The sequence below is a fragment of the Saccopteryx leptura genome, chromosome 2, assembly GCF_036850995.1.
Source record: "Saccopteryx leptura isolate mSacLep1 chromosome 2, mSacLep1_pri_phased_curated, whole genome shotgun sequence".
NCBI classification, from domain to species: Eukaryota; Metazoa; Chordata; class Mammalia; order Chiroptera; family Emballonuridae; genus Saccopteryx; species Saccopteryx leptura.
The window spans coordinates 55,324,425-55,344,261 of NC_089504.1; the positions used below are offsets into that span (position 1 = coordinate 55,324,425).

General features: G+C 39.8%; 1 protein-coding gene across 1 annotated transcript in view; it reads right to left on the reverse strand.

Moving 5' to 3' along the window:
- GDA (guanine deaminase) overlaps nucleotides 1–19,837 on the reverse strand; it is a 98,240-nt gene that overhangs the window by 23,416 nt on the left and 54,987 nt on the right. Inside the window, exons 3-7 of the mRNA XM_066367992.1 lie at nucleotides 11,114–11,285; nucleotides 8,909–8,996; nucleotides 5,843–5,948; nucleotides 3,666–3,693; nucleotides 2,394–2,501 (exon numbers count right to left, since the gene is read on the reverse strand). Of these exons, the coding sequence (XP_066224089.1) occupies nucleotides 2,394–2,501; nucleotides 3,666–3,693; nucleotides 5,843–5,948; nucleotides 8,909–8,996; nucleotides 11,114–11,285 (502 nt within the window). The remainder of the gene's footprint in view (nucleotides 1–2,393; nucleotides 2,502–3,665; nucleotides 3,694–5,842; nucleotides 5,949–8,908; nucleotides 8,997–11,113; nucleotides 11,286–19,837) is intronic.

The following is a 19,837-nucleotide window of genomic DNA, read 5'->3' on the forward strand; positions in this document are numbered from 1 at the left end:
TAAAAGGCATAAACAAGTTGCCTTTCAAGATGAAGCAGGGTTGGGACTTTAGAACCCTGTCTCCATTCTGTCTTCCTTTTTAGCTTCCAGAATGAGTTCTTCACAGAAAAAAAAAAAAAAGGAAAATAACGGAGTTAGATCATCATGCTGTCACCAAGAAAGAACCCAAAAAAATCCACATGCAGACCAAACAAGTGAGTCCCAGTGCCCACCAACCTTTCTCGTGGGCACCACAAAACCCGAGCGCATGTAAGTGATTTTGAGACACGACACTTACATGTAACCACATCTGCCCCTAGCCTAAAACAAAAATCATTCCAGACCAACTGGGGTGAATATGTATTATGGGAAATAACTCATGAGCAAGTAACCATTCCCAAGAGTAGCAATGCCATTTCCCTGTCTCCATGAGGTAGAGTATGCATAGCCTAATAATAAAAGGAACAAATAGCAATGTTCTAAAAACAGTGCTCTACCTATGGGATGAGCTCTATCCCTGGCCTCGAGGAAAGCCCAAGCCACTGAAGAAACTTACGGGCATCAGGAGAGGAGAAAGGACAGGAGATGATTTGTGTCATTTTGACAAATTTGAGCAAATACACGTACACACAGATATACATCTCCAGCAAGAGAATACTCGCTTTTATTGTGTGTTGCTGGGTTCAGGACACACTACCCCAACATGTGGCTTCTTGGCATTTTGAAAAATGCCATTTGAAGCTGAAGGAATTTGAGAATGGCAGAAGCAGGAGGGTCACTCTGATACCCCCCCCCCTTTCTTCCCTGAAACAAGTCACACAGCCCCAGGTAAGAGGCCTGCCCTACAACCAGACAAGAAGGGCTCCCTTGTCTCTGAGAAAAGGGGCCCAAGAAGGGTCCGAACAAACAGGCTGTGCCAAGTTTCTTCACTTGCCTTGTACCCCTTCACCACTTGTAAACCGTGCACTCTTCAAACCTAGCAAAAAATACTCAGGTCTCACTGTTTCTCCGGGTTTTGATTTCCTTTGAAAGCTCCTGGGTCATGTAAAACTGATATTAAATACATTTGCATGCTTTTCGCCTGTTAGTCTATCTTTGTTAGTTTAGTTGTCAGACCTAGACAAGGATGCTAAGAAGATCCAGGAAAACATTTTTCCTTCCCTATAGCTGTGTGGGATTGAATCAAAAATTCAAATATCACAGCCTGCAAAACACAAACAAACAAACAAAAAAAGAGAACGAGGAAAGATGAGAATAGTTAATGAGCCTTATCAAGATAAATCTTTAAAGAATAAAGAAATAAAAAACCCTCCACCCTATAAATGATAAAAAATCAATGTGTCTGCCTCTCCCCTGACTTGCCTTTTGTTATAGGACAGAAGGGGAAATTTTAGTGCAGTGTCCAATGCAGCTTGGATGGGGGGAGGGCCGCTCCCAACTTCCAATTTTAACCCAGCTGGAAACTTCACAAAGTGTTTTATTCCTAAATTGTAACTGCTTAATGACAAAGTAAAATATACTCTGTGTTCCCATTTTAAATTAAGAAATGTAGAACAAAAGGGCTTTTAAATGCATTTTGTAAAGTCGAAATGAGTTTCTTATTGCTTTTAAAATAATAAGTGGTTCCTTCAAAAATGTAGGATTTGAATGCTGAGAAAGCACTAAGTGAAAAAGAAGTAGACTATAAATACATTAAATGAATATGACTGACAACAGGTAACCAGTTTGTCATGGATCTTGCTGGGTTACTTATGATGCCCTCATTTCTGCAAGTCTGATCAGAGATGATTGAGAAGAAAACAAACTTTAGCTTTCTTAACTGAAAAAATTAAAGAGTTGGATTTGGGGGACGTGTGTAAGGGCCCTCCCATCCTATTTCCAGGAGATGTCAGTAGGAGAATTGGAAATTACTGTCCCATAGGCATGAAGGAAATGTTTAACTCATGTTCTTTTCCTCAACTAATTCCCAGCCTCCTTCATTCGGATTCCTCCGACCAGGGACTAGAATGAGAAGTAACTAATTTGTTTATCAATCCCCCATCCTGTGATCCGATTTTTCTGACCATTCCTCAATCCTGTTATCCAGTTAATGATATCCCCATCTCTTTCTTCCCCCTTCCCACAGCCATTGAAACTAGCTAATGTAAGAGTAAGATTGCACAGTCACCACTCCAGCCAATGGGGCAAGACCAGCCTAGGGCCCGCGATAGGGATAAAAAGAGAACCCACTCCCTGACGCACTCTTGCAGGCCAGCTTTCACTAGCGGCAGCATGCCCTTCCACAGAAGTTATTAAAGTTGCCTTGCCGAGGTATTTTGTCTCCACGAGTCTCACTTAATTCCATCTCTAAAAGGCAGGATTCGAGAAGTCTCGCAGGTCTGAACACAGGCATGAACAGGAGAAAAATAACCCACCTGAATGTGCAAATTGCGGGTCTTCGCAATGTTTCCAAGTTCGCCCAGCAACTTCTCAGAGCAGGAAAGGGCAAAACGCGGTGTCACTATAGGCTCCACTCTAGAATACTGGAAACAAACAAAAACAGTCGATGAGGAAACTATGGATATCATGAATGTGTAGCATACCCCAAAATGCATATCATACAAGGTGATTGAATTGATATTTGGGGACTGTCGTCCTTTCTAAGAGTGGGTGGAATTGCTGGGTTTCATGGAAATGGCTCCTGGTGAGGACAAAGGAGAGTATATACATTCTGTAGCACCACGTTCAACAGAAGAAGATCTCTCCCACACGATAACCACCTGCTGCTCCACATTGCAGGGAGGCTTCATCAAGGCCTACACTGTGGCCTTTATGAAGAGCAGTGCGGCAAAAGAGGCACTTTTAAAGGACAGGGCTGAGGAGACTAGAAGTGAGGTGGTGGTCTATCCCCCTTTGTACATCTTGGGGGGGTGTGCTGGCCATGACATCCCTGAGGACTTTTAGTTGCACAACTGGCTTGATGTCACTGAGGTGAAGGTCCAAGCAGGAGAGAAAAATTCATAAAGGGATGGTGAGAATAAAGATCCACAAAACTTCACCTAAGTCTCCCAAAATTAGATTGAAAGATAATCTGAGGTTTCCAATGGTTTCCAACAAGACCTCAAAAAATGGTAAGGGAAGTGTCTTGTCTGCCAATCTAAGAGATTACACCATGGAACCACGAACCAGTCTGCTGGGGATGAAGGCAGCTCCCATAAGCTCACCAACCCCAGGGTCTGCAAAGGTGGGTGCCTTGCTGAGTGCCCACAGGCCACGTGCCATGCCACATATACAAATATGGACCAAAGCAGCCTGTGGCAGGGGTCTCAGACCAGGTGAAGGGGTACAACAGGCCAGAGCCAATATTTACTAGACAACAAAACCATGCCTCAATTTCCAGTTGCCGCCAATTTGTCCATAACCATGAAGCCTTCTCCAATCTCCCCATATAGGCCATACTGTGAAATTAGAAGGTCCCAGAAGAAAGAAGAGAAAACCACTGAGAAAGCAAAAACTGCCTGACCTCACTGAGCTGAGCTGAGCTTACAGGTCCATTGTGAAAACAATATAAGGCACTAGGAAAATATTCCTGCATGCCTGGGATACGCCAATAGTGTACACAGACTATTCTCTGACAAACAGCTTAATAAAATCTATAGCCAAGACAAAGGTAATTGAAAAACCAAGCTGGGGACAAGCTGACTTACATTTCTTTGGAGCATTTCTGACACGAATCTGAAATAAGGCAAGAAATGGCAAGTTAGAAAATTTAGGTATTTTCAAAAAAAAATTTCAAGGATGAAAACATGATCTTTTCATGTCCTGCAAACATTTCTAGCACTACATATGTTTCACCACCACTAATTAAAGATTAACAAGTAGTAATTACTCTGCTTTCTCATCTGCGGAGATGAAGTGCAACATCACAGGGAAATGCATTTTATCATCTAGCATCAGCTGGGCCACTCAGGAGTATTCCCATAGCACTCAAGCCACTCTACCAGCTTCAACTTCGTTGGGGAATATTGCAGCATGTGATGCTCCAGGGATGCTGGAGTCCTGGAGTCCTGTGCACCCAGAGGCATTTAGAGCCATGGGGCTCTCTGCTCCCAGTTTCCCTGAAGTGGCAGCTACTTATTCATACAATCTCATCCTTTATTTCTAAGAGCAGAGTCATACTCCCCCTGGATTTTGGAGTAAGGCAGAGGAAAAAGGCCGGAGGTGACTGTGAAATGGGTGGTGATGGGGGTGGCAATCTTATTGATTATCCCTGCAGGGATGGTGGTGTCTGCAGGGCCTATGAAATGGCTGCTTCTGCCCTGGCTGGGAATATTTACTAACTGTAGATGTAGCTTCCTGCCTTCTGGTATTCCTATGTCTCAGAATAAAATATGAGTTGAGGTTTACTAGAACCACAAACACAAATTCATGGAAGAGTCGAGCTTTGGCACATGCTAAGGGGAAGGTGCATGCCTCCTGTTGTTGGGGAGCAGGAAGAAGCCCCTAGCTTGCCCTGTTCAGAGGACTCGCTTTAGGTGAAAGAAGCCTGGGCAATGAAGAGTTGAACTTCTAATATCTTGGGGAAGATTTAAATCTAAAGAAATTTCCGCCCTGGCCAGTTAGCTCAGTTGGTTAAGAGCATCATCTTGACACAACAAGGTTGCAGGTTCGATCCCTGGTCAGGACACACAGGAAGCAACCAATGAGTGCACGACTGAGTGGATCAACAAATGAATGCTTCCCTTCCCTCTTCCCTCTCTCTCCCTTCCTCTCTTTGTCTCTATCAATAAAAAAATAATAATAAAAATTAAAATAAATTAAGCCCTGGAGGGTGATAGCTCAATTGGTTAGAGCAGGGGTTGGGAACCTATGGGTCGCAAGCTAAATGTGGCTCTTTTGATTACTGCATCTGGCTCGCAGACAAATCTTTAATTAAAAAAAATAATAACGTTAAAAATATAAAGCATTCTTAAGTATTACAATCCATTCATTTCCTACCGCTCATGTTCATGGTTGCAGGTGGCTGGAGCCAATCACAGCTGTCCTCCGGGACAACACCAAATTTTTATTGGATAATGCGTAATGTACACTGGCCGTTGTATGGCTCTCACAGAATTACATTTTAAAATATGTGGTATTCATGGCTCTCTCAGCCAAAAAGTTTCCCAACCCCTAGGTTAAAGCATTGACCCGGAGCATGGAGGTTGCTGGTTCAATTCCCCTGTCAGGACACATGCAGGAGCAGTTCAATAATCCTGTCTCTTTCTCCCTGCCTATCTCAAAAAAAAAAAAAAAAAGAAGAAAGAAAGAAAGAAAGAAAGAAAGAAAGAAAGAAAGAAAGAAAGAAAGAAAGAAAGAAAAAGAAAATTTTTCTATGTATTGAGAGTCACACAACAAAATTCCTTCTCAAATGCTCAAGGCATCATGAAAAAGACATAAAGAAATGAAGAAAAAAAGATACTTCTAGGATGAGTGGAATATCCCAATGTAAGCTAGAAGTTCAAATCCATGTTGTTCAAGGGTCAACTATAATTTAATGAGCAAACCATGTACTCACTTAAAGCAAGACCGATAAACAGATGACCAGATTTATAATAAAGGAGGGGGGGTATCTCATTTACTTCAAAGAAGAATCTCTCCTTTTACAAATGAGTTTTACCTAGGGCTTCTATAACAAGTTTCCAGAAGCTTTGATAGTGGTATACGAAAATAGTATTGACATGCAACTTTTTGTTTAGAATCAGATTATTTTCATAAAATTGGGGAAGCCCACACTGTAACATGTGCACATCCCCACCTGTTTCAGGGAGGTTTCCTCTCCCTGTCTCCACCTCCATCAGTGCAGCAAAGGGACCGTCCACAAGACAAATCAAGATGAACATACCTCTCCGTTTCCTTGATTGATTCCTCAGTGGTTTCCTTGTATTCTGGAACAGTGCCATTCAGATCCATGCAGACTTTGCCCACAAATGCCCGCTGCCCAAATTTATCTATGAGGCACACACAAAAAGAATCTAAAGTCATGTGTCTCTCCTACACAGTACCTTTTCTGAATCTTTTAAAAAGATGTTTAAATTAAAATCATTATGAAAGCACAGGAGAGAACATGAGAGATTACCCTTTAATAACAATAACAACAATCAAAGCCCCACTAAATTCTGTAAGTAGTAAATGTTCTTTCATTCATCACTTCAACCACGACCTCTCCCATTTCCACTTCCATGCTGGCCAGGTAATAATTGGTTGTTTTTTAACTTATTACTCAGCTTTTTCCCTTTGTTTGCACAGTTTGTCTATATTTTTACTCAAGTCATAACTGTCTTTTCCCATTTTATTGCATGGAAAGAAGGGACAGCCTCAAACCCTGGTGAAATTCTCTATTCGATCTTGACATGTCTACACCTTGTTTCTTCTTTTTTCCTTCTCTTTTGTCCAGAGGAGGGCTCACAATCTCCCTCTGGTCTACTCTTACCACTGTCCTGTGGTCGAGTCATTTTCTATATTCTTCCACCATTCTAAAAATAAAAACAGCATGGTTTAGTGATAAGATAAAGGGCACTGGGGTCCTACGGACTTGCTTGGATTTAATTCCTTGTTCCTCTGATTATTTCCAGAATGGTGGGTTGTTTAAGCTCTAAACCTGTATGTGTCCAGCGTCCTCTGCTATGTGCAGGGTTAGAAAGAATATACCTAGTATGCATGTAAAGTGTCTGGCACATGCTTAGGAAAGATATTGCCGCTATTCTAAGCTATAGCTATGCCAGCAGTATCCTCTGTAAAAAATTGTATTCAGTCCTACTTGCAGCTCTCAGCACCAAAGAACCCAGTCCTCTCCAAAGGTTCTAGACTAGAGGAATTCTATTTCAGCTAAGAAGCTGAAGCTACATTGGGCAATGTTAATTCTTTTTACAATGTCTCCATCTCTGTCATAAGAATCTTACAGAAGTCTTTAAGCCTCTCTTGTTCCTTGTAATTCATTGTAATAACTGGGCATTAGATCACTCTTTCTTTTTTTTTTTTTTTTTTTTATATAATTTTATTTTTTTAATGGGGTGACATCAATAAATCAGGATACATATATTCAAAGATAACAAGTCCAGGTTATCTTGTCGTTCAATTATGTTGCATACCCACCACCCAAAGTCAGATTGTCCTCTGTCACCTTCTATCTTGTTTTCTTTGTGCCCCTCCCCACCCCCTATCCCTCTCCCAATCCCCCCTCCCCCCCGTAACCACCACACTCTTATAAATGTCTCTTAGTTTCACTATTATGTCCCACCTACATATGGAATAATACAGTTCCTGTTTTTTTCTGATTTACTTATTTCACTTCGTATCATGTTATCAAGATCCCACCATTTTGCTGTAAATGTTCCGATGTCATCATTTCTTATGGCTGAGTAGTATTCCATAGTGTATATGTGCCACATCTTCTTTATCCAGTCATCTATTGATGGGCTTTTTGGTTGTTTCCATGTCCTGGCCACTGAGATCACTCTTTCTTAACACACCACCTTCATCATATACTTCATGTGGCTCAAAACCTTTTTTGTTTTTGATGCATATTCAAATCTCTCCATAGTCTGAACCTCCCATCTGCCCAACCTCTCCCAGCCCCGCACCCCGAATCACTGGGCAACGAATCCCGTCCTCAAATCCAACTACTCTGTTCCCTGCTTCCAGTGTCCACTATGGACATTCCTGTCTCCATGCCTTTGTCATTGTCATTTTCCTCTTCCCCCATTTTATCTTCCCTTCAAAGCCAAGTTTTAAAAACCCTCCCCTTCTACAAAATCTTCCCAGATGTTCCAGCTCTGGGTACATTCTGTCTCCTTCCAAAACGGCAATAGTTTTTTTTTTTAATAAATTTTTATTAATGATAATGGGATGACATTAATAAATCAGGGTATATATATTCAAAGAAAACATGTCTAGGTTATTTTGTCATTAAATTATGTTGCATACCCCTCGCCCAAAGTCAGATTGTCCTCCGCCTCCCTCTATCTAGTTCTCTGTGCCCCTCCCCCTCCCCCTAACTCTCTCCCTCCCTTCCTCCCTCCCATGTCCTCCCTCCCCCCACCCCTGGTAACCACCACACTCTTGTCCATGTCTCTTAGTCTCGCAAAACGGCAATAGTTATTTTCAGCATCATCCTTTAGGCCTTTGGCATCGATAACCTTGGTCAGCAAGCAGTAGTGTCAGCATATCAGCCAACAGCATTTATTAAGCCCCTGCTATGTGCTAGGCATTGTGTTGGATACGAATTTAAAAATCATCAACCTAAATAAAGTTATAGTTCTGCTTACTAGCTGTGTGACTTGGGCATGTTTCATAACCACTCTGAGCATCAGTTTATCCATCTGTAACGCAAAAGCATAGTAGTTACCTCAGAAGTCTGTTTGCAACCAAACTGATATGATCTATATAGAGTGCTTTGCACAATGCCAGGCGTCTTAGTGATAGCACTACAGCTGTTCCTAAAGTTACTAATCAATGTGTGTAGTTACTAATCAGTTAGTCCTATCCACCCATCAGGGCAGAGACCATGTTCTGTTTCATTGTGTTCCCAGCAATCTGTACAGTATCCTGAGTCTAACCAACAGCCACAATATGACTGTTGATAGAATAAACTCTTGCCATCACTAGAATGAAAAAACTTGTTCCAAAAAGCACTAAGTTAATACACAAAATTTAGACCTATACCTATACACATCACTTTTTATGTAACCAAAAACCATAAGTAAATAATCAAATTTCTTAAACAATAAAAAAAAATCAAAAAAAAAATTCAGGGGCCACAGTAATTGAGATACCTAATTATTTGAAAGATATGCAGTATTCAAATTACAGCAATTAGAAAACAAGGCTGGCCACAGGTGTAAGTCACAGCCAGACACGGTCCGGCTAGTTTTGCTGGGTGTGCCCATACATCATGCTTTCATCTCCTCACCTGTAATTTCCGCAAGGAGCAGTGATGAATCAGTGTGAATTGTTCCAAAGTAACAAGCTGTAGTTGTTCCATTCTTCAGTGTTCTCCTCTAAAAATAAATCACAAAAACCATGAATTGCATTTGCCAAGAAAGTCACATAGCACACACAGATGAAAATAGAATTCTAGTTTTCAATTTTAAAATGTTTTTATTTAAAGGTATGCCATCTAAATTTTTTAAATATTTTAAACACTTTTCTAAAATCTAGGCCTGGGCCCTGGCCGTTTGCTCAGTGGAGAGAGCGTCGGCCCAGCGTGTGGAAGTCCCGGGATTGATACCCAGTCAGGGTACACATGAGAAGCAACCATCTGCTTCTCCTTCCTGCCCTTTCCCCCTTCTCTCTCTCTTCCCACAGCTGGTGGCTAGATTGGTTCAAACATCAGTACCAGATGGGGGATGCTGGGTGGATCCTGGTCAAGGCACATGTAGGAGTCTGTCTCTCTATCGTTTCTCCTCTCATTTAAAAAATAATAATAAATAAAATAAATTTTATGGAGTATGGCCTGAAAGATACATATTTCCAGACACTCTATCTAAACATAAAAACCTGATGTATCTGGAGTTTGTGATTCTATACCACCTTGACAGTATATATTTTGACAACATAGCATGGAATTATATTAGAAAATTGGGCATAATTTTCTTAAAATCAATATGCTTTACCCTAACACATTTTAAAAAAAATCATATAGATAGTGTAAAATTCAAAACTGACTCCTTTCTCTGGGGCAGCTGCTAGACCCTTAAAGCCAAACTGTGACAAACTCAAACAAATGCATGGAGCCCTGTAGCACACATTACCTTGGTTCTATTTTTTTTTCTCTCCCCTTCTTTTCATTTGCCATGGTTTTGTGACTCATTTTATTCTGTTGGATACTATGCAATTTTAAGATATCTCAAATCCCTTTTAGAACATTGCAAGGCATAAATAAATTTTGAAAATAGAAAAGTTGGTGTGGTTAACACAACTTGTTAACCCAATGCACCAGCAACCCCATACACAACTTTAGTCCATCTCAGTTTTTCTGGTATCATGCTAAATATGTAAGATGCACAATTACACTGAATTTATAATTAAGTGAGGCATGTGGATAAATGATAGCACTTGCTTTTATTCTCTAAGGCTTGAATGATGCAAGCCCAGGAACGTAGCAGGATAACTGGTTACTACATACTGCTTATAATATTGTCACCATCACATAATCATCACGTTTGGAGAGAATCCATCCATGGGTACAAGAAAAATGCAGGAATAATTCAAACAAAGTGTACTGAATGATAAGAGGTGGTGGACAGATAAGAAAGTATTTTCAGCTTTAATTTTCAACCGCAGAGGCTGTTTTGGGTTGCTAAGCGAATTGAGCATAAGGTTGGGGTGGAAGGATAGGAAATGATTTTCTTGAGAGAGTGAAAAGAAGGACATTTTTCAAAACCTTCAACATAGATTTGGCACACACTAGCTAGCCTCTGTTCAATGACTGAACTAGCCCCATAGTTCCCTCTAGTGGTGTTAATGCACATCACATCCCATATGCCCTGCAATGGGACCATCTTACTATATTTTCCCTCCTTGGAAAATACCAAAATATCATGACATCCTTCTAATTGTAATTTAAATTTTTTATTTTAAATTTTCTTGGGTGTTTTTTTAAAGCAAGCACATACAGCTCTTACCATATGTCAGGCACTCTTCTAAAGAGCTTCACAAATATTAACTTGCTTAATTATCATAACAATTCTGTGAAATAGGTACTATCATTATCTCTGTATTTTTACATATTGGGAAGATGAGTCACAGAACTCTCCAAAGGTTACACAGCTATTCTGTATGATCCCCAGAGCAGTATTGTGGATTAGCAGGAGTATGGGAACATACATATGCATTAAAGCCAAATTTAGTAAAATAAAACATAAAAAGCAAAAGACAGAATCATGAGAGCCCACAAGCGTGGAGACCTGGAATTTGAACTCAAGTCCCCCCCCTCCCCTTTGCTAGTGATTAGCTGTATAGTTGTCACAAACTCACTGGGCTTGAAAGAATTGATAGAATTCTCTATAGTCCATTCTAGTCTTAACTGCCAGTGCTTTATATACAAAATCTACCCCAAGAAATGGATGTTTCTACAGGTAATCAATATACCAAAATGCACAAGCAGGATACTTACGACAACTCTGGTATATACTTCTTCAGCAAAGTCAATGTTCTGGAATCTCTGTTCTGTAGGAAACGTGTACTTGGTCAACCACTCCAGAAGTGGCAGGTCTACGTTACTCCCAGCAAAGTAATACTGAGGAGCATGGATGTGTGTATCAACCAGCCCAGGCATGAAGAACTCACTGGAAATTAAGATGAGAGAAAAAAAATTTAATATCATCTTTAGTCATTTTCCATATCTTTAAATCATGTTGTCTCTTGACAATAAATTGCTCACCCCACATAGGTTTAGAGCTGATGCAATCAGATAAGTAAATTCTCCTATTATTTAGAGCAGTGTTCCCCAACCTTTTTTGGGCCACGGACCAGTTTAATGTCAGAAAATATTTTCACGGACCGGCCTTTAGGGTGGGACGGATAAATGTACCATGTGACCAAGACAAGCATCAAGAGTGAGTTTTAGATGGATGTAACAGAGGGAATCTGGTCATTTTTTAAAAATAAAACATTGTTCAGACTTAAATATAAATAAAATGGAAATAATGTAAGTTATTTATTCTTTCTCTGCACACCTGTACCAAATGGCCCACGGACTGGTACCAGTTTGCGGCCCGGGGGTTGGGGACCACTGATTTAGAGAACAAGAAATAAAAACAAAGCTCTGCTAGGAGAGATATAGCTCCTAAGTTGGAATGGCTGACATTAGGTTAACCACAGATAATGAAGGGAGGAAAAAGCACAGCACTGGGCAGAAGCAAAGTCATACAGAAAAAGAGTGAAGATATGCTTTCATACTGTGACTTCGTTCTCACAAGTGGGGGCTATAAAAGAGGGGGGAAAGATGAGAGAAGAGGTCTTCAAAGCTTCTAGAGCCATGCTGAGCAGTCAGACACAAGCCACTAAGGACGACTGAAGATGAGAAGTAAAGATATCACTGCAATGCTATGTCAGCCATTCTCAAGGTCCTGACCACTCCTGCTGTTACACTGATTCACCAATTAATTTTCACATTTCTATGAACTCTTGTAACAAAACATCCAGGAAAATGTTTTTAAGAGTTTTAATAGGCACTATCCACAGAATTGAGGTAGCCCAATGTTAACAGATACTTATAGCTTTTTAAAAGAACTATTACTGTTCACTGACATTTATTAAGTGTCTCATGGCATCCAAACAGATATTTGTTAAAAGATACTATGTGCTGAATAAGTCTTATATTTTTATACACAGAAGGGACTTGAACTCAAAACTTGACCTAACAAAGAATCCCCTATACTGCTAATTCAAATGTATACCACCTCAATGGAAGACAAATGAAGACATGGGTATCTATAAATGCTTTATTATTTTTTTAATGATAACTGGAAATGGTGGCCATGATGATAACGATGATGGTGACAGCAGGTAAGGGGTACTGGAGGTGTACATATCTTGGACACGGGGCACAGCATTCTATGTACATCATCTTATATGTTTCTTACATTCCTGACTCAGACTGCGTGATTTAGAATTCATGCCCCAGCATCAACCAGCCATGGGATATTCAAAATGTTATTAATCACTCTGTGGCTCACTTTCTTCTTAAGTAAAATGGGTGCTAGAGTAGTAGCATGGCTGGGCAGTTGTGAGGATAGAGTTAGCATACATAAAAACAGTACTTAGAGGATGGAAAACACTAAAAAAGTGTTCGTTGTGATGATGCCATGCCCATTAAATAGTTATGAAGTAATATTGTTACCCTTATTAACATAAGAGTAAACTGCAGCTCAGGAAATTTAAATAGCTTGAGAAAAAGTAATCATTCAGCTAGTCAGCTCTGGAGTTTAGATTTATACCCTGGCGGTTTGTCAGTAGACTCAGTGTTCTTGGTCATTATCCTCCATGTGACAGAACTTCTAATTCACTTCAGAAATGAAGAGCAGTGATAACATGTAAGCATGGCTAAAAAGCAGTGTTGAGTGGGTGTACGATGTAGGGGGGATGCAGAGAGGGAGGGTAAAGCATGGATTCCTCTTAGCTATTAGTCACTGTCCTGTCCAGGATACTTCAGTCCTTGGGTCTTTTATTGTCTCTACCACCATAAAATGAAATGAAAGTGTGACTTCTTCATGTAATTGAGTTATTTAATCAAATATTACTTCCCAAGCCTCTAAAATGTTTTTTAAAACTCTGCTAAGCCTTGTGGCAAGTCCAAAGAGAAATAAGGCATCTTCTTGTCCTCAAAGATATTGTAATATAGTTGAGGAGACTAGGGGTGAGTAAAGGTGTGTGTGTGTGTGTGTGTGTGTGTGTGTGTGTGTGTGTGTGGTGTGTTTGTATGTGAAAGAGAGAGAGAAGAATTTAAAAAAGGAATATATATATGGTCAAAACATAAAGTGTTTAAGTGAGCAATTTCATGCCTAGTAATATGCCCAAGTGAAATAAAACATGTTTATAAAAAGTATTATACAAGAATGTTCATTGCAAGCCATGGCTGGTTGGCTCAGTGGATAGAGCATTGGCCCCACATGCAGACATCCCAGGTTCAATACCTGATCAGAGCACACCCTGGAGAAGCAACCATCTTCTTCTATCCCTCCCACCCCCTTCTCTCTCCCTTTCCCTTTCACAGCCAGTGGCCCAATTGGTTCAAACATCAACCCAGGCACTGAAGATAGTTCAATTGTTCCCAACATTGGCCTCAGGTGCTGAGGATAGCTTGATTGATTTGAGCATCAGCCCCAGACAGGATTTGCCAGGTGGATCCCAGTCAGGGCACATGTGGTAGTCTATCTATCTTCCTTCCTCTCACTTAAAAAAAAATGTGCAATTGCATATATTCATACTAACCTCAAACTGGAAACAACCAAAATATCACACACAAAAAATGGATAAACTGTGATATATTAATACAATGGAATACTATTTGGCAATGAAAAAGAATAAACAACTGCTATACACAATATGGATGTAAATCAAAAACATTAAGATGAATGGAAAAATCCAGATACAAAAAGAGTACCTATATGACATTCAAAAACAGGCAGAGCTAATCTATATGATAGAAATCAAACAAGGGTCACCTTATGGGGCCTAGAGAGAGACTAGAGTGGCACAAGGCAACTTTCTACAATGACAGGATGTTTTATATCTTATTGATATAATGGTTTACAGGGGTACATATTTATCAAAATTTATTAAATTGTATCTCTAAGATCTATGCATTTCACTATATAAACTGTTTTAAAAAATGCCTTTTTATAGAAAGATCTCGAATACTCAATTTAGTGAATCAACCTGTATTTGTTATTTTGTAGCCAAGAGTAAGGGAATATGAGGACATGTGTTTCTTTGTTTTTTATTTTCTTTGGCAGAACTGTAACATGTTAAACCTTTTGTTTAGAAGAGTTAGTGGTGGTAGGCATGTGTGAAAATATATTTTTAATCTCTTAAACATGAGATTTCTGAACAAAGATTATGGTGATAGAAACAGAAAGGCAAGGATGAATATAAAAGAAAGAACTTGACCTTTAATTAGGAAGCAAAAGAAAGAAATGAGTCAAAGAGATTAAGTTTTTGAGCATGTGAAGCTGAACATATGACATAAAGTCCAAGAATTGAGAAGAAAAGTCCATTTTGAGGGAAGGGTGATGTCATACAAACCCATGAGCCAAAGAATGACCTCCGAGTTTCTAAAAAGTAACCGGAAATGTGGGCTTAGAGGTCACAGGAGTCAAACTGGAGACGAGCAAAACTACACCTTGAGCAGGCCCCTTTTTCTTTTTTCTTTTTTTCCTTTGGCAGTAGGACACAACAAGCTTTATTTCGGCCAGGATTTTTGTTAATTGAATTTATTGGAGATGCATTTGTTAATAAAATTATATAGGTTTCAAGTGTACAATTCTATAATACATCATCTGCACAGTGCATTGTGTGATCTTCACCCAAAATTTAGTCCCCTTTCATCACTGTTTATCCTCTGTTTAACTGCATCTACTTGCCCCACAGCCTCTCCCTATGGTAATCACCATACTGTTTTCTGTGTACATGAGTTATTTATTTTTATTTTTTGACTTAACCCTTTCACCTATTTCATCCAGCACCCTCCCCTCTGACAGCTTCCAAAAGAAAGCTCAGCGATGCCATCATTTTTAGACGTGCAGTTTATTAGCAGTGCAGCTAGGATGAGAACTCAGCTCTCCACCGCAGACATCACTTAAAACTAATTCATAGCCATCAAATTCAAGCTGCAAGCAAAGCAGAGGCGGGACTTAGAAAGCTGAAGAAGAAAAGGTGAAAAGGCTCTCCTTTCAGCTTTCTTCTTTTCATTTTACTTAATACTATCATAAATCCTTTAGAAAATCTTGACTTCCACCAGAAAAAATATTCATTTCATATTCCAAACCTGTAGTACAGGCCAGGCTATATCAGAACCTCAAGGAAAAAGACTTCTGGGCAAGATGGCAATATAGGTAAATGCGGGACTTAGCTCTACCACAACCACATCAAAATTACAACTAATCTATAAAACAATCATCATTCAGAACCGCCTGAAATCTGGTTGAATGAAAGTCCTACACGTAGAACAGAAAAGAAGAAGCCACAATGAAACTGGTAGGAGGGGCAGAGATGCAGAATGGGCTGTCCCTACACCCACATGTGTTGGGTAAAAATTGGGAGAGGTTTCTCAATGGCAGAGGACCCCCTGAGAAGCAAAGGGTCTCAGCCTCACACCAGGCCTCCCAGCCCAGGGTTTCAGTGCCAGAAAGAGAAGTCCCCATAACTTCTGGCCGTAAAACCAGAAAGGATTGAGGCCGAGGGAAACAGAGGGCTGCTGGAGTCCCAGGGGGTTTCTCTGAAAGGGCTGGCACACAGACTTATACAGACTTAGTCCATCTGAGCTCCTGCACTGGGGCAGCAGCTTGAAAAGCACCAGAACCATATAGAGAGGAACTGAATTGTCCAGCATCAAGGCAAAAGCTGGGAGTGGGGGGGAGGGCAGCTTTCCCTCAGACAGAAGTGCTAGAAGAGACTATTGTACCTTTGATGAGCCCTCCCCACACCGGGCACCATATTTGAGACTTCATGAACCTGGCTAACACTGTTTGTCCCACCTAAACTTCAAACCCAGACAAGCTGTTTCCAGGGGCTTTTCCATATGAATAGCCTGTCTTGGCTCATGCTTCAGATTTTCCTATAATCTCTCAAACAAGCAGCAACTGGCCTCAGCATGCCCTGTACCTCTCTAAAGAGACCCATCCCTGGCACTAGCAGCAGCCAGCCTTGGTTTGCAGCTTAGCTTTCCCTGGGCACCTCCAAGGCCAACACACAAGTAGCAGCCATCTGCAGGTCACTTTGTAACTCATGCTGGGTAGCCCCAGGCAGGACACAGATGGCAACTGACCTTGGCCTGTACCTCCTGGGAGTCCCCAGAGCCAGCACACCCAGTGAACAGCTTCAAACCACATCAAAGCATCACTACTTGACTACTTCCACAAGCAGCAAACTCAAGGGGAGGACTCAGGAGGCACCAGAGCCCCACTGAAGTCATCCTGCTCTGTGGGGTGAGCACCAGCACAGCTGATTCTCCATGGTGGTCAGAGGTCAACAGCCAAAGCTAGTCCTTGCAGCTGATTGGCCTAGGGGTAAATCCCTCCCATTGATAGGCCAACAGCAATCCAGGTTCAACAGAGGAGAAAGGTATATGCAGCCCACATTGGAGGCACACCTTGGGTGATCAAGGAGGTTGTGCCATTGGACCCTACAGAAAACATACTAATTAGGTCACTCTACCAGGTCTGGAAGATGTAGCAGCTCTATCTAATACATAAAAACAAATACAAGGGGAGGCTGTTAAAATAATGAGACAAAGAAACATGTCCCAAATGAAAGAACAGGACAAAACTCCAGAAAAAGAGCTAAACAAATAGAGACAAGCAATCTACTAGATGTAGAGTTCAAAACACTGGTTATAAGGATTAAGAATGCTCAATGAATTTAATAAGAACTTCAGCCATAAAAAAATGACCAGTCAGAAATGAAAAATACACTAACTGAAATGAAGAATAATTTACAGGTAATCAATAGCAGAATAGATGAAGCTGAGAATCAAATCAGTGACTTAGAAAATAAGGAAATGAAAACAGTCCATCAGAACAACAAAGGAAAAAGAATCCAAAGAAATGAGGAAAGTATAAGGAGCCTCCAGGACAACTTGAAGCATATCAGCATTCACATGGTTGTACAGGAAGGGTAATTCAATGTAATTACCATTCATCAAGAAATTGAAAACCTATTTGAAAAAAAAAAAAAGAGAAAAAACTTCCCTAACTTAGTGAAGGAAATAAACATACAAGTTCAGGAGGTACAGAGAGTCCCAAGTAAGATGAACCAAAACAGGTCCATACCAAGACACATCATAATTAAAATACAAAAGGTTAAACACAAAAGGAGAATCTTAAAACCAGCAAAGAAAATCAGTTAGTTACTTACAAGGAAGCTCCCCATAAAACTGTCAGCTGATTTCTCAACAGAGATTTTACAGGCCAGAAGGGATTGGCACAAAATATTCAAAGTGATGAAAAGCAAGGACCTACAACCAAGGTTACTTTACCCAGCAAGGCTATCATTTAGAATTAAAGGACAGATAATGAGCTTCCCAGACAAGAAAAAGCTAAAGGTGTTCATCACCACCAAACCAGTATTTCATGAAATGCTAAAGGGTCTTCTTTAAGAAGAAGAAGGGAAAAGAGGATTAAAAATATGAACAATAAAATAACAATAAATGCATATATATCAACAATGGAATCTAGATAACAAAATAAACAAACAAGCAGAACAGAAACAGACTCATGGATACAGAGAACATTTTGATGGTTGCGGGGGGGGGGGGGGGTTGGAGATAGGTGGAAAAGATGAAGCGATTGACAAGTACAAATTGGTTGTTACAGAATAATCCTGGGGATGTAAAATACAGCATAGGGGATATAGACAATAATATTGCAATAATTATGCATGGTGTCAGATGGGCACGAGATTTATCAGATGACCATTTAGTAAGTTATATAATGTCTAATCAGTGGAGTGCACAACTGAAACTAACATATTAATGTTTATAAACAATAATTGAAAAATAAAAATGATTTAAAAATGAAAAAAATTCTCTTATCCAAAGCACAAATAATTACCATACATCAAATATTTAAATTGTTATAATATTTCTAATATGTAATCAATCTTCAAATATCACCATTTATCTCAAAATATCCTTTCTTTTTTGATTCAAGGTCCAACCAAAAATGATACACTGAATTATTTGCACGTACTGCTAGTATTCTTTTTTTTTTCCTTTTCTTTTTTATTATTTTCTGGTCTTTTATGGCATTATCATTTTTGAAAGATTCAGGCCAGTTATTCTGTAGAATGATCTTCAACTTAGATTTGCCTGAATGTTTCTTCATTATAATTAATTAATATTACATAGATAATGTAGCCTTCAAAGCATATAATATAAGAAGCCATATTATATCAATTTGTCACACTGGCAACGTTGGTGTCCATCAGATTTCTCCATTTTGGAAGAAGTAAATTTTAATAAAGATTTATGTAGACAAAAAAAAAAAGAACAATGTATGCCCTATATACACTTACTGAAACATTCACCCATTTTTAACTAAGTAAAAAGCAAGAAAAGCCTGAGAATAAAACATATGACTCACTGTCTATAAAGACCTGAATTACCTAGTCTGTCTGCACACAATTGCCAAACTGCCCTGGGAGCTCAGGGCTGTTTGACGGTACATCAGCATTTCTTACACAAAAAATACAAGCACATGGAACAAGCAGTATCTTGTCTTGTATTTAAAATTTTGGCATTTTGTTTAGCATTGATTTTTTTGCATTAATTTTGATTTTAAAAAAGATTGCATTAAGCTGTTATTTACCTTGATTACTGAGTTTTTTGCCCTCCCCCACCCCTTAAATGCTGTGCTTTAGGTGAATGCCTAACTTGCCTCACCCTAGTCCTGGTCCTGCCAACCTCTGTGTGGTCTGTCACCACAATTCAAACCATTCCTACCAAATCACTGCTCAGAGTTATAATTTTCATTTATTTTTAAACGCCCATTGTGCTGGTATTTTAATCCCGACTTAAAGAAATTCAATTGCATATACCTTATAATTTGTTTGATATATAAATTACTTTGCATTTAAAATATGATTTTTCTTCAAAGTCTTTGGTCTTCCACCAAAGTTTAAATTTTTTTTCATCTTACCTCTCTTTTGGTGTGTTGTGCTTTATAGATCCCTTTGCATCTGCATTTCTTTAATAAATTTAATTCAAAAGCTGCCTCATAAAGAAGGACAAAAGAATGTGAAGACCCACAGATGTGTTCACCTTTCTCCCCATCCCCAACCACTTCACCACCTTCTCACTCCCTCCCAACTTCCATTTTATTTACTTCCCAGTCTTATTCTACTCTCTCATCACCCAGGCACACAAGCATGTGACTAGAAATGTCACCTGTTCCTCTACATATATCTTCATGAAAAGCTAGCAACAGGAAGCAGATGGTAATAGTCACTGGCATGTCTCCATGCCCACTGGATTCATCTCTATGTCTATTCCCTGCAAGTTTACAAACCCACGGGGAGACAGCAGAAAGAGGGAAGGAGGTAGAAGATGTGAGTATAAATGCAGTTGCAACAAAACTTTATGATGAGTCACTTCCGTCTCTCCGGACTGTGGTCAGCAGGG